The 16,361-nt window shown below is 44.3% G+C and overlaps 1 protein-coding gene across 1 annotated transcript in view; it reads right to left on the minus strand.

The window, feature by feature from the left end:
* wnt5b (wingless-type MMTV integration site family, member 5b) overlaps positions 1-15,171 on the minus strand; it is an 81,577-nt gene extending 66,406 nt beyond the window's left edge. Inside the window, exon 1 of the mRNA XM_078416808.1 lies at positions 14,187-15,171. Coding sequence (XP_078272934.1) covers positions 14,187-14,192 — 6 coding nt within the window. The 5' untranslated portion in view covers positions 14,193-15,171. The remainder of the gene's footprint in view (positions 1-14,186) is intronic.
* Positions 15,172-16,361: the final 1,190 nt, after the last annotated feature.

Consider the following 16,361-nt stretch of genomic DNA (forward strand, 5'->3'; position numbering starts at 1 on the left):
TTCTCTGCCACAGAGGGCAGTGAAAGCCAAATCACTGGATGGATTTAAGAGAGAGTTAGGTAGAGCTCTAGGGGCTAGTGGAATCAAGGGATATGGGGAGAAGGCAGGCACGGGTTATTGATTGGGGACGATCAGCCATGATCACAATGAATGGCGGTGCTGGCTCGAAGGGCCGAATGGCCACCTCCTGCACCTATTTTCTATGTAACTACCTCTGCCGGCGGCCCATTCCCATTCACTGTGTAGGTCCTGCCCATGTTAAACTTCCCAAAATGACACTAAAGTGGGTGGTATTGTTGATAGTGTAGATGCTATCCAACGTACCAAACCATGCTGACTATCCCTAATCAGCCCTTGTCCATCTAAGTACATCTAAAATCCAATTTGTCACAACTTTTCAAGTTATTACATGTTTTACATTACTTCGCATGAAAAAAGATAGCTTTGAGTACAATGTTGAAAACTCTAAACTCTGGCAATTCTTTCCCACCATCCAGGGACCCAAACAATTTCAAGTTGAAGGATAATTAACTTGAACTTTGCCCAGACTAGTGTATCACATTCAGTGCTTACAATGTGATCGCCTTTACATGATGATAGCCCATTGCAGATTGGGCGGTCATTTCATAGAAAACCTCTTCGGTACGGAAGGGTGACCTGAATTTCCAAATGCCACTCTTATCAATTCTCCAGCCCATCCCATTATGACCCAGCTTTGGCTTCCTATACTTTTCCAATGACATGCACCACAAGCCTAAAACACAGCATCTCATCTTTACACGTTGCAACCTTGAACCTCACATTTCCAGCATTCAGTCATCATTCCCTCTCCTTGGTTCCATTATCTCCACCTATTTGCAGCTCTCCACACACAGTTTATAGAACATTGAGCATTGAATGATACAGCACAGGAATGGGCTCTTCGGCCCACAATGTCCTTGTCAAACAAGATGCCAAGTTAAACTAATCTCCTCTGACTGCAAATGCTTCATATTCTTGCATATCAATGAGCCAATGTAAAAGTCTGTAAATGCCTTAGATAGGCACTTAAGAGGCGATTGGATCTGCCTCCACCACCTCCCCATTTCAGAATATAGTATCACCCATTTATGACACAGATGAAGGAGTTTTTATCTCTCAGATTAGGAATGGCTCCATGCACAATGTGAAGGATGGTAGTTTAGTCCCATGGATAGAAAGCATAAGGAAGTTCTACCAATGAGCTGGCACAGATTTTGTCGGCCAAATGTCTTTGCCCTTTGCTACAACTTAAAATTGCATTACAATGTTTTGTGTTTTTCTTTTAACTCTTGAACATATGCTTGAAATTACTGAGAATTTGTAACACAATCATACCAAATTGCTTTATCAGTTATTTTAATGGAACTCTTAATTCATTTAAAGTGTCCTGGTTATTATCACCATCCAGCCACTTTTCACTAACAATAACATGTTCTCATATTGCTCTTTTAATTTTGGTGTCCAGCTGTCACTAACTATGCTGCTGACTGTTTCCAAGGGGCACAATTCCGCGAGAGGTTCAAACCGTTTGAGTTGGGTAACATTAATTAAAGACAGCCTGCACCACTTAAAGAGGACATGTTTTGGAGGGAGTCATTCAAAGGTGATTGCAGCTTTTGACAAGAGGTGTTGCAACAGGGCAGAATGCAGGCCCAGAATGCATGTTTTCTGACAGAACAGCGAAGGCCTGGAGCAATGAGACAACGAGGAAGAGAGATGTCCTGGACTTTTCGTCCTGTGGGATAGCTGTGCTGACAATACTCAGGCTTTGGATGAGCATGAAGGGGATGATTGGAAAGCATATGTGGGTAGGGTTGCCAACTTCCTCACTCCCAAATACGGGACAAGGTGACGTCGCCGCCCTGCACCCCGCGCCCCACGTGACCTCACCCAGCCAACGGCCACGTGCTCCCGCTCCACCAATGGTGGCCTCCCGGCCCGGGTGGCCACTATTGGTGGAGCGGGAACACATGGCCGCTGGCTGGGTGAGGTCACGTGGGGCGCGGGGCGGTGACGTCACTTTGTCCCGTATTTGGGAGTGAGGAAGTTGGCACTCCTACTAATATGGGACAAGGGCGGTCCCATACGGGACAAACCCAATTTAGCCCAAAATACTGAATGTCTCGGCTAATATGGGACAGTTGGCAACCCTATATGTGGGGTACTTGATTTTAGTTGATTTATCAGCTTGGTTTACGATCATGTTTTTATTCTCGTTATGGTCAGCTGGGTATATTTTAACTTTGTGAAAGTCAACAAGGTAAAATCAAAGCAGGAACTGTTACCAAATGTAGGATTGGGATTGTGCCTATTAAGTGTACAGCCAGAATAGCTGTGATCTGACTGCCTAGCTGGAAAACAGATCTCGATCTTAATGCCTTTCTCTTCTTCTTCCTCCTGCTCTGCAGCAATTTACTCTTGTAAAAACTGAGCCCACGCCATTATGATGCAATGTGCAGCAAACCACAACAAATCGTTACAGCCTTTACTGCATCAAACTGCAAGGTTCCTCCAGAATGGTGCTGGCAGCAGAACTGGCGCATGAGTAGAAACAAAGGACTGCCGATGCTGGTTTATACAAAAGATACACACAACGTGCTGAAGTTACTTAGTGGGTCAAGGCAGGGTCTCTGGAGAAAATGAATGGGACTGATGATGGCACTTCGCATTCAATGACCACCTTTAGTGTGTTGGATCAAATATGAATGGCACTGTGGATTAGTGCAGAATGACTTCTAAATGGATCCCTGGAAGTAACCATCATGATACATCCCACACCTGTAGCACCAGTACATTCTGGTGTCTTGATGTTCAACCACTGTGTAACCAAAGCGTAGTCAATGGAACTCTGCACCACTGGGATGCCCCCAGGCTCATCAAAGCCAATAGTCCCCATCACCTATGGTTCTCTGGAGAAGAAGTCAGATAAAATCTATTCACCTGGAGTAAAATTATCTGCTTCCTCCACATGCAACATGGTGCAGCTCTTTAGGGAATGCTGTAGATATCTGCTGCTCCAAAGTGGGCAGAGCCAGAAGTGTTGAATGAACCTTACAGTGAACGACAAAGTGTTTCCGGGCCCATCTTTATCATAGTTGTGCCCTCCATATTTCATTGAGGACCTCTTAACTGAATCGGAGCTACGCCACTCGTTGCTTCATATCGATGCGGAAAATCCTTGGTAGAGGCAACCTTCCCCATGACCTTTTTCCTCTTCCTCCCCCCCAACCACTTCCTCTCCGCTCTACCAGGTTGGCCTATCTTTGTCATCTTCCTCATTCTCCCTATCATACAATAGACAATAGGTGCAGGAGGAGGCCATTCGGCCCTTAAAGCCAGCACTGCCATTCAATGTGATCATGGCTGATCATTCTCAATCAGTACCCCGTTCCTGCCTTCTCCCCATACCCCCTGACTCCGCTATCCTTAAGAACTCTATCTAGCTCTCTCTTGAATGCATTCAGAGAATTGGCCTCCACTGCCTTCTGAGGCAGTGAATTCCACAGTTTTACAACTCTCTGACTGAAAAGGTTTTTCCTCATCTAAATGGCCTACCCCTTATTCTTAAACCGTGGCCCCTAGTTCTGGACTCCCCCAACCTTGGGAACATGTTTCCTGCCTCTAACGTGTCCAAGGGGGTATGGGGAGAAGGCAGGAACGGGGTACTGATTGAGAATGATCAGCCATGATCACATTGAATGGTGGTGCTGGCTCGAAGGGCCGAATGGCCTACTCCTGTACCTATTGTCTATTGTCTATTCATTGTTCGAAACTCTTGGAATACAATTCTCGAAAATTCTTTTCTCTCTCTGAAAACCAGCATTTATTTCCCTTCACCAATAACCCCTGAGATGGTTGGGGTTTCTTCTTCAGTTATATACTAGGGGGACATCTGGAGTGCTTTTGGTAACGAGTGACCTTGAAGAGGATTTGCAGATATTTCCCTTCAGTGTTACCCTTGTCCATAAAGGAGGTGGTGGTCACACATTTGGGGAGGGGCTGTTGAGGAAGGGCTGCAGTGCAACATGTGAACAACGAGTACTGCAACCCTGGTGCGGTGGTAAACAAGTGGAGGAGTGGTTAGTGTGGGTGCAACCTGGGCTGGTCCCATCCAAATCTGATGACTTCTTTTAAAAGTGGAGCCAACTTTGCTCAAACCTTCTCATAATCGATGTTTAGCCCAATCAGCATTTACTCTTTTTGTTTTTATTTTAAACAGTGACCATGACATCTTTGTTTTCTCAGGTAAAAATGCAAAATACTCACTTACTATCTCAACCACACACTTTGTTACCACGTGGTTGGCATTGTGTCGCCCGACAGGGCCATGTTTGCCTGACCTTTACTTAAGAGATACAGCATGGAAACAGGCCCTTCGGCCCACTGCCAGTCCTTGGGATACACAAGGATTGCATATGGAGAGCTCTCCATAAGATCTTTAGAAGGATGAGAGAGGATCTTATAGAAACATATAAAATTCTTAAAGGATTGGACAGGCTAGATGCAGGAAAAATGTTCCTGATGTTGGGGGAGTCCGGAACCAGGGCTCACAGTTTAAGAATAAGGGGTAGGTCATTTAGGACTGAGATGAGGAAAAACTTCTTCACCCAGAGAGTTGAGAATCTGTGGAATTCTCTGCCACAGAAGGCAGTGGAGGCTAATTCACTGGATGTTTTCAAGAGAGGGTTAGATTTAGCTCTTAGGGCTAAAAGAATCAAGGGATATGGAGGAAAGAGCAGGAACGGGCTACTGATTTTAGATGATCGACCATGATCATTCTGAATGGCGGTGTTGGCTCGAAGTACCAAATGGCCTACTCCTGCACATATATTTTTCTAAGCCGATTTCTTGAAAACTCAGGAACATCTGTAGCCCACATTGTATTTCTCTACATAGACTTGTTATAATTTGTTCATTTCATTGAATAATCACCCTAATACTACCCATAATTAAGCTATATACAGTATCCAGTTATTACTAAATACAATTAAACAAATGAAACCAATTAGATATTACTAACTTGAAAAGTGCTTTAAAAATGTCAAGTTGTGATTTCTGTAGGTCAGGTCATTCGAAGCGCACGGAGCCCCTGTATTAGCAAAAGCTGACAAATGATTCCAAAAGAAGCACATTCACAAACGAGAACACAAATGTGACCTTGAAAACAAAGTAAAATAAGTAACTGTGCTGCAAATGTGGAGGGCTGCATAATTGTTATAACTTTAGTTGCAGATTTTCCTAACATTCCTTCACTTACAACGATGGAACAAAGAAACATCAGTCCACAAAGGACTAAAAGGGCAGAGAATAAATGAAGGCACCAGATTTATTTTATAGAGAGTTCTGGGGGCATGCAACCCTTCACTCTGAAAATTGTTATTTTTGACATTTGGTATGTTTTTCTGCATTTTGGAATTCACAATAGATCATCTGACCTATACACCCTGTCTTTGCAAACCTGTCCGCGATCCTAATGATTACAGATGTTTATGTGAACAAAGTAATTAATAATTTTGAAGTAACCAAGAAAGACTAACATTGAGCATACTAAAGGAAGAAGAAAAAAATTAATCAAGATATTAAGTGTCAATGTTATCTGAAGTTGCAGATTTTTTAACCATCATTTCAGTTTGTGCTCAGAATGTTGGCAGAGCTGTCAAACATTGCTGTTCTCCTGGTTATGGTGACCCTAGCTAGAATTCAACCAGAAACAATGAAGGAATGATGGTAAGTGATCACATGAGAATGGTATGTGACATAGAGCAGATAATGGTGTTCCTGGAGACACAAGGAACTGCAGATGCCGGAATCGTCAGCAAATCACATACTGCTGGAGGAACGCAGTGGGTCAAACCACATCTGGGGAGGGAATGGACTGATGATGTTTTGGGTTCAGACATTTAGAGTTATAGAGTCATACAGCACAGAAACAGGCCCTTTGGGCTAACTCATTCACACTGACCAAGATGCCCCATCTAAGCTAGTCAGAGAGTGGATATGTTGGGCAAGTGGTTTACTTCCCAGCCACTCAAACTATTCAAGTGTACAAGCTTCAGGTTAGGGGTTTAAAGGAATAGCCATCCTTCATCTGAAATAACATTGAAGTAGTTCACAATCGAAGGTATCACAAAATGCTGGAGTAACTCAGCAGGTCAGGCAGCATCTCTGGAGAGAAGAATGTGTGACGTTTTGGGCCGAGACCCTTCTTCAGACTGATGTCAGGGTGGGCGCGACAAAGAAAGGATATAGTTGGAGACAGGAAGACAGTGGGAGAACTGGGAAGGGGAGGGGAAGGGAGGGACAGAGGAGCTATCTAAAGTTAGTGAAGTCAATGTTCATACCGATGGGTCGTACGCTTCGATTTGTACCAGCATCTGCAGTTATTTTCCTACATAACTTGAAGTAGTTCACAATATCACAGAAGTATTTTTAATGAAAAGTTACAGCATTTCAATAGACAATGGACAATAGGTGCAGGAGTAGGCCATTCGGCCCTCCGAGCCAGCACCATCATTCAATGTGATCATGGCTGATCATTCTCAATCGGTACCCTGTTCCTGCCTTCTCCCCATACCCCCTGACTCCGCTATCCTTAAGAGCTCTATCTAGCTCTCTCTTGAATGCATTCAGAGAGCTGGCCTCCACTGCCTTCTGAGGCAGAGAATTCCACAGATTTACAACTCTCCGACTGAAAAGGTTTTTCCTCATCTCCGTTCTAAATGGCCTACCCTTTATTCTTAAACTGTGGCCCCTAGTTCTGGACTCCCCCAACATTGGGAACATGTTTCCTGCCTCTAACGTGTCCAACCCCTTAATAATCTTATAAGTTTCGATAGGCTGCACGGTAGCGCAGCGGTAGAGTTGCTGCTTTACAGCGAATGCAGCGCCGGAGACTCAGGTTCGATCCTGACTACGGGTGCTGCACTGTAAGGAGTTTGTACGTTCTCCCCGTGACCTGCGTGGGTTTACTCCGAGATCTTCGGTTTCCTCCCACACTCCAAAGACGTACAGGTATGTAGGTTAATTGGCTGGGTAAAATGTTTTAAAAAATTGTCCCTAGTGGGTGTAGGATAGTGTTAATATACGGGGATCACTGGGCGGCATGGACTTGGAGGGCCGAAAAGGCCTGTTTCCGGCTGTATATATATGATATGATATGATATGATATGAAGATTTACTCTCATCCTTCTAAATTCCAGTGTATACAAGCCTAGTCGCTCCAGTCTTTCAACATATGACAGTCCCGCCATTCCGGGAATTAACCTAGTAAACCTACGTTGCACGCCCTCAATAGCAAGAATATCCTTTCAAATTGACTGTGTAATTATTTATTTTGAATGAATGTGAAAGTTGCAATATAAAAATTACTATAATTAATTAATATTAGTTTAAGTTTTATAACCTGGTGATGAAATACAACAGGAAGACAGAATGTATGCAGAAGCATTAACTTGTCAGGTATTTAATAATAATCCTAAAATGATAGGAATCTTGATATTACTTGGATTAGATTATTAGAAATGGTCACAATAACACAAAAGATATTCACTTTAGTATTTCATTTATATTTATATTTCCATAGCTGTTTAAGAGGGCTCATTGAATTTGTATCCAAGAATAGTCTCACTCCTACTTACAGATCAGTAAAACTAAATGGTTGGCATCGATGCAAACCGCATAAGGTATAATTCAGATGTGATATCACTCAAAGTGCATAAATGAAAAAGATAAAATCTACTGCAGATTTTCCCTCACAACTCATTCCAGAAACATGAGCTTTATCAGTTACAGGTTGTCCAAGTTCCATTTCTCTTTAAAATATTTTTTTTATTGTTAACAGTGGCCCAAACATCACTCTCAGTCATATTAAAATAGAGTGCATTTGAAAATTAGTGACTGGAGCTTTACTGATGCAGGCAGTTATTCAGTAATAACAAATGATATTCGTAAAGTAATCTACTCTATATACCCTGGAAAAAGAGGGAAGAATAGGAAAAGGGTGAAGAAGAGAACGAGGGGGTTAGAAGAAGTGAGTAGAAAATGTAATCCAAATAAAATGGGACATCCCAAGGAACTGCAAACCAAAGTATTTTGTACAAGTCATTACTGATGAAAGCCATTGACCAATTGGCAGTTGATCTGTGGAATTTTCTGCCACAGAACGTAGTTGAGGCCAGTTCATTGGCTATATTTAAGAAGGAGTTAGATGTGGCCCTTGTGGCTAAAGGGATCAGGGGGTATGGAGAGAAGGCAGGTACGGGATACTGAGTTGGATGATCAGTCATGATCATATTGAATGGCGGTGCAGGCTCGAAGGGCCGAATGGCCTACTCCTGCACCTATTTTCTATGTTTCTATGAAAACATGAGTTTTGAACAGTCAGTTGTGAAAAAAAGCTATTAAACATGTCCTGAAAATAGTACGGCAGAATTTTATGGTGGTTAAAAGTAGACATTTAGATATATGAACACGAATGTTGCAGGGTTGGGAGGAAGGAATTCAAATTAAGAAGATTTTGAATTCAGAACTTTAGAGAATAGATAGCTAACAGATAAATGTAAGCATGCAGACAACTTTATCTTTTAATAAATACTCATTCCTGGCGTAGATATTAAACCACTCTACTAAATTTGGAGGAATTCTAAATGGATTTCAGATTTCCTTTTAGGGTCTAGAACTGAACAGAAGGAAACATTCTGTTCATATGTAACTTGTACAGTCACAACATGACACCCCAACTCCTGTATTCAATGGCTGATGAAGGCAAGCGTGCCAAATGCCACCTTCACCACCCTGTCTACCTGTATCGCCACTTTCAGAGAACTAGGTCTCTCTATTGTACAACATCTGCCATTTACTGTGCAAGTCCTGCCCTTACCAAAATGTAACACTTCACACTTATCGAAGTTAAATTCCATCTGCCATTCCTTACCCCACTCCCTCAATTCCTCTAGATCCAGTTGTATTCTTAAATAAATTTCTTCCCTGTCTACCGCACCACTATTTTTTGTGGCATCTGCCAACTAACTAACCACGTTAACTACATTGAGCAAAACAAAATGCTGGAGTAACTCAGCAGGTCAGGCAGCATCTGTGGATGGAATGGATAGGTGGTGTTTCAGGTCGGGGCCCTTCTTCAGAATCGGTATGATAAAGGGTTCCGAACCAAAACATTGAATCAATCTAAAGAAGGGTCCCAACCCGAAACGTCACCTATCCATTCCCTCCACAGATTCTGCCTGACCAGCTGAGTTCCGCCAGCAGTTTGTATTTTGCTCAACATTCCAGCATCAGCAGTTCTTTACATCTGTGCAAACTGCTGGTTTATACTGAAGATAGACACAAAGTGCTGGAGTAACTCAACAGGTCAGGCATCTCTGGAGAAAATAGATGAGTGACCTTTCACCCAAAACGTCACTGATCTTTAATTTTCAAGAGATTGTGCCTGATCCGCTGAGTTACTCCAGCACATTGAGTCTATCTTCAGTTCTTTGCATCTCCATGTTAACAACATTGTCATCCAAATCGTTAATGTAGACGACAAACAACAGCGGATGAGCACGATCTCTGGGACACACCACTACCTACAGGACTGCAACCTGAACAACGATTGTCCTCACTCAACTTTCATCTCAGTAAAGCAAAGGTTCCCGAATGTTATTAAGGGCAGCTGCCAGACCTGACATTCCTCAGGCTAGGAAAGAAGATCAGCACACAACCAGCTAATTGGTGATGGAATCGATCAGGGGACGTGCCCGGTGTGTGTGTGTGTGCGTTTAAAATCAAGGAGCACAGTTCCAACTACCCTTGATTAAAAGGACTTTAACAATCAATTGATGTTAAATTAATCAGGTTTCAGCGCATATTGGACACGAGGGAACTATGACAAATGTACAACTGAATTCTACAGTCAACGGTGCATTGAAATTGAGTAATTGGAATAGGATCTGCGCGTAATGGAAAGAATGGGGGGTTTATTTGGTATCACGCCATTCTATCAGAATTTATGTATAACGAAAAAAATGGATGATGCCTGAATCTGACCCGTGGACCGAGTGAGCCGTCATTAATCATGTGTGCGGTTTACATTGGTCTCCATTGCTTGACGGTTAAACTTTGTTTCAGAAGAATCAGGATGTAAGGTTGACTTCGAAGCAAATACGCACAGAGTTTAAAGACGGGACGGAAACGATATCTCCCCAAATCCCACTAGGGCCGGGACAGGTTGCAGTAACAGAGTCCTGCCAGCGAGAGGCAACATTCGCTACAGGTTAGATCCGGCGTCTGTGTAGATTTCAAATCCAATCACACGAACTGGGGGAGTTCTGCCGATGAAGGAGTTGGTATTACATCAAGAACCTGTGTGCAAAGGGTTTTCTGGAGTCTTTCCTTCCTCAATCCTACACATTGCTGTTTGAGATTTGCGCCGATCATTCAAAGCGTTGTTAAATCTGATGACATAACGCAGAGGGGTTTTTCAGCACAAATTGCACACTGCCCACCTTCACAGAATGAATCCGACAAGGAGCATTGTTCAGAAGACCATGCTTGCATGTCTACGCCTCCAGGGCGACCTCCCGTCCCAACACTATCGTCGGTACCTCCTGTTCCTTTATCTCATATCTAGTTTCCTCAAAAGCATCAACACCATTTGTCCACCACATTCTGCAGCAGCAAGTTCACATTATTCTACTCCTTGACCAAAGGCATCTCTTCAGGATCCCGTGTCTGATTTCTGGTGTCTATGAGTGGACCCTTTCCTCTTCCCCACATATATTCCTCTTTCCACAGACGGTGCCAGACCTGTTTCCAGTAAGTCTGATGAAGAGTCTCGACCCCAAACGTCGCCTATTCCTTTTCTCCACAGATGCTATCTGACCCACTGAGTTACTCCAGCATGTCGTGTCTAGCTTCGGTGTAAACCAGTATCTGCAGTTCCTTACTGCACTTTCCAGTATTCCCTGTGTTATTCCTACCTTTAATCTTTCTGGTGCCAACCTTGCAAATCTTGTTAGCAACCTCTGATGTCGACATCCATTTTGCAACGAGGCAAGTAGATTTTCTGCAGTTCTTACCACTCGTAAGCACGTTCTCTGCTTCTGTTCCAATCCTCTAGAACAGTGGCTTTTGTTCTTGGTTTTTGTTAATCTGCTTCATTAACCTACATCGATTTGTTTGCATTTTTGTGTATTTTACTCTGAGATGCTTTTCTCTTTCCATTTTCATCCTCACTTTCCAAATGTGACTTTTCTCCAAAACCTGTATCTCCGGTGAAAACTACTCCAATGATTTTGCCGAGTTTACTGAAGTGGATTTTTGAAGACCGCTTACCGCCTTCACTTGGACATTTAAAAAAAAAGACTTTGATTCTAAAATCGAAATTATTAATGCAAATCACAAATACTTGCTTCAGGACCGATTATTTTCAAACCTCACTTTCCACCTGTGGTCTCTTGGAACAGCCATCCTTCTGTATCCGCTCTTGGTATCAGCATTGTACCCACACCGCCAATTGTTTCCCGCCCTCTCATCATTCTCTGATTTCTGATATGAAACCTTCGCAAAGGGCTCTACGAAATCCGAGTAAATCACCCCAGTCACGTCTCCCTTGTCTACTCATTTTATAACCTGAGTTTGTCAAACAAGACGTCCCCTTTTGAGACCCATGTTATGTATGACCATTCATTCTCATGTTCGATTGCTGGACATTTTCTATATTCTCCTCTAAATGGGACTCATTATTTTACCACCGGTGTAAATATGACCGGATAGTTCTCCGGAAATGTTCTAACTCTTTAAAGGTCTCAGTTTCACCACGTCTAATTCACTTCTACTCTACAGAAAATGTCTGGCGCTGAACGACTCGCTTTACAATTGTACCAACCCCTTTACCCATTTTAAACACGATGCTAAATCGCCGATAATAGTTCCAAGATCTGCACGACATTTCACTTTAAAATTGCCAACAGGTTGAACAAATTTAGCCATCTTTGAAGGATGCTGGAAATAAATTGTGATCTATTTAGCAGATAAAACATTTAATTGACCCCCAAATTGGAACGAGTAGATTCAATAAGATTGTTTTTCGAAGTATTTTTTATTGTACTTTTGATTAGTGGCAAGCACATTGTGGAAGATAAATCGTGCAACGAACTCTCTGGTGCCACACATTTCTCACGATGCCTCTTTTCAGAAAACCTCTTTTCATAAGTTTATATTTCGTGCTCACCTCGCTCTCTCAGAAGTATAGCACCGAGAAAGGGAAGGACTTTCATCGCCAGGGAAACGGAGGGGATCATCGACTCTGGATCTGGGCCGCTATCTGACTTAAGGCAGATCTGGTTTTAATCAACTATTCCAGGCAACATCATCCCCCTGTTTGACTTCATTTGAACCGTTTAAAATACCTCCACGCTTCACCTATCCTGTGTGTGTGGAACCGCACGTCGGGAAATGCCTTCCACCGCCTTTAAAAGGAAATTAAAGTGATTTATGATGTTCCCTTTAATGGTTGGAAGAATATTATGTTACATTAAAACGTTACTTCAACAATAATCAGTTTTTCAACATTCTGAGACACTTGATAAATGCCAGAATGACTGTGTAAATCTGATAAGCCCCGCGTTACCATTGCTCACACAGTCGGCACTGCTTCAACGTGTTTTGTTACAAAGGCTCCATGGAAAGTTGAGATCTATCTTTCTCTAAAAGCCCAAGCCGCCCCTGTTCCGCGCTCAGCGACGCAGCCAGCGCGCTGTGGCAGAGGTCGACGTGTTTGTGTTTAAATTTCTTCAAGGGATCATTTTATTCAGGAGGAAAACGTGCTGAAGCCAAGGCCTGGTGTCGGCACACTGCGGGTCTCGTTCCCTCTCTACCCTCCCCCCAAAATAAGGAAACAGCCGTTACACAGCAGATAGGAGAGGTCACTAAACCCACCAGGGGCCTCCCCCTCCCTCCCACTCACACGGATTAACTGCATGCAATCGTATCCCGGCCATCGAAGCCGGCACCGATCGCCTGTCAGTCCACGGCCCCAATGTAACTGGGCCTGAGTTTAATGTATACAAACCTCGCACAAGGCGCAGCCTGCCTCGCCCCTCAGCCAACCAACGCGGGCCACTTTACAGCTGGGAGGCACATGTGCGGCAAGTCAGTTTCCAAGAAAAAAAAGTTGCCTCCTTCCATTGACAACCGTTCCGTCCCAATATCTGGTCTTCTTTCAACAATGGAAGACACCGAGGGCAGGACGTAAGCACCGCCTCGTGGATCCGAACTCCCTCCGAATGAGAGCTGGACTCTTACCCACTGATACTTTGGGAAAGGGGAGCGCCAGATATGAAACGTGCTCTTCATCGAAATTCAAACTAGACAAAAGTTAACACAAACTTTTCTTGTTAAAGTTTATTCACTGGTAAATATCTGAACTAGAGTGTAGAACACAGGAAGATAACTGGTTTGTAAAATGCGACCCATGTACAGCGATTGTGACAAGAGTTTGAAATGGCGCTGCTGGAATTCTGAAGAGTCCAGACCCGAAACGTCAATTATCCCTTTTCTCCAGAGATGCTGCCTGACCCGCTGAGTTATTGCAGCATTTTGTGTCTACCTTTGGTATAAACCAGCATCTGCAGTTGTGTTTCTAAGCTACGGCTTAAATACCACTGGATTCCACTAAAACTGATGACCACTTGAGTCAAGTCAAGTCAAGGTTATTTGTCACATACACATACAAGATGTGCAGTGAAATGAAAGTTTCATTTTCCCAACTGAGATTACAATTTGGCTGAAATACGTTTCCAATGATTTCTGAAGCTGTGAACAAACAGGCATAAATCAACCACAAACACTGAGGAAAAAAAGTAAACTAGAATCCTTTGAAGGGAAATCATAAAATTAAATGTAGCACAAGGTGAAATAGTGGCGGGCGGAGGCGGGTTCAGGGAGAAAGGCATCACATCAATGCTCCTTCAACTCTGCAAACACAGCTCCAAGCGGAGGGGAATCAACAGGGGAGCGGCAGGAGAACAATACAGTGCTGCCTCCACCCTGGAGCAGGCTCCTGTCAACTACAAACAACCTGCAGGGACAGTGAGTGGGCAATGTTGATCCCTTGGCGTTTCAATCCCCATGAACGGACGCAGTCCGACGAGGACGAGGCCACTCACCTGCATTCTCAGCTGCGGTTGTCTGGTAAATCTCCAGGCTCTGGAAGCCAATCGGAATTCTTTTCTTGGAAAACAGTTTGCTCGTTTGCAATAAAACGGTCTGGGTGGAGGTGGCACCGAGGAGCAGTTGGTCCTCAGCACTCTAGGGCAGTGGGAGCAGTGAGGTTGGCTTGTGTGAGCATCTTCCACCTGTTAGTGAAACTCTTTCAGGTTTAGAGCCCAACTCCACAACAACAGAGCCCCCAGCCCGCGCTCCTCCTGCGGTACTTCCACAGCGCGGCTGCTCTGCTCACGTCCCCCTCGCACGCATTCGGCCAATCTCTGGCCCTTCCTACTGTGGGGGTTTATGTTTTAAATCCAAATCTGACTCTTTCCGTCCTGGAGTCTCCTTTATCCAACTTCTGCCTTGAGCTTTTTAATACGTGATCGATGTTGGGTCCTCCTCTTTATCCGAGGAGCAGCGCTAGTTTATTGAACAAGCGAGAGTCTCTACTTCACCCAGCGGGTCCGGTCCGGTCCGGTCTGTCAGAGCCGGGGTCCGTTGCACCGCCGTTCAGCCATTTCACGATCGGCTGTCACACGAATTGTCGAGGGTAGTGTGGAGCCACTCGGGCAGCTCACAAGGCGCCGCGGCTACCTCCACTCACTGCTCTCCTCTCGCTTTGTTTGCTTTCAGCGACCTCTTCCAGCGGTTCAATCCGCACTCCCAGCGCACAGATTTGCGCCCTTTCTCCAGCCGCTGAGACTCACTATCTCTGTCGCTGCAACATGTACCCGCACTTCGACAACAACGCATCCAACACAGGAAGAGTTGGGCTCAGTTGACGCTCACTTTCAGCCGAGTCCACGAATAACTCTGAAGTGCACTTATTGTTGAAGATGGAAACTCCTGCAAAGTTTGGCAGGAGTTTGCAGCAACTTTTTGCCGATGTTTTGAATCCTCTCCTGATCCAACTGGAAGGTTTCTCTCTCCTTCCTCCCGATCAATGGAAGCTCGAGTGGTTGCTGTTCGATCTTTGTGCAGGAGGCAGTGTCCGAGCTGCGCTGGCCGGAGTGGGGAGCAGACTGGATTGGCAGGGCGCTGCTCGCTGCTCCGACTGAGCGCAGCGCCTCTCTGCTACCTGAAGCAGCCAGGCGCGCCTGCGCCTGCGCCCCGCACACCGCCCTGTGACAGGTTAGCGCCTTAAAGCGACACTGCTCCTGCCCCGCATGGACAGATGCCCCATTAGCGTCGAAACTCAATTCACTACCTTGTGGGGACACGATGTTGCCGTTGAGACGTTTTATCACCATTAAAGTTGCAAAAGGGTTTACGTTGCAAATCTCCCGTTGCTATTGTTTTAACGTTAATCAAATTGTTTTCGAACATGGACAAGAAGTAAAACAGAATGGGCACATGAAGCAGAGACAAATTACAACACTTCAACATTACACTCGTCACATACATTGTTTCCACACAAGCACATTCCCAAATTATCCTGATATTCCTGTGATTTGTTGGTGTTGGAGTCTACGTCCCTTGTTCAATCACCAGTCCAAGGAATGGGCTTAGTCTGTAGAAACAAAGAACTACAGATGCTGGTTTATACCAAAGATAGACACAAAGTGCTAGAGTACTCAGCGGGTCAGGCAGCATCTCGGATGATAAAGGATAGGCGGCGTTACGGGTCGGGACCCTTCTTCAGACAGAAAAATAGAAGTGTCCCGATCCGAAACGTCACCTATCCTTTATCTCCAGAGACGCTGCCTGACCATCTGAGTTACTCCAGCACTTTGTGTCTGCCTTTGGCCACCGTCTGGTTCACCTCTCTGATTCCCTCGTTTGATATCGTTGGTGGAAATCTTTACCCAAGTCGTTGAGTTTACCCTGGGAGAGGAGATTGGGACTTTCAATCTATTGACTGGCATGTGGGACATTTTCTGACGAAGTGAACACGGGCGTAATTTCTGGCGGAACAAACTCGGATGTACCTGTCATCTACAATGTTGAGACAAGGAACGGCAAGGAACTCTAATGCTCTATTTCTTTTTCAAATTATCGTTTCCGAGATGTTGTTTGAACAACTTTCGACAAGTTTAAGTCTCTTTCGAACGCGCTTTGGAGATGAATTCTCCAGTTCCATTCCCGTTAATGTATTTACATCTGAACGATATGTATTCGACAAAGCACACATC

This window comes from Rhinoraja longicauda, chromosome 20 (genome assembly GCF_053455715.1).
Source record: "Rhinoraja longicauda isolate Sanriku21f chromosome 20, sRhiLon1.1, whole genome shotgun sequence".
NCBI classification, from domain to species: Eukaryota; Metazoa; Chordata; class Chondrichthyes; order Rajiformes; family Arhynchobatidae; genus Rhinoraja; species Rhinoraja longicauda.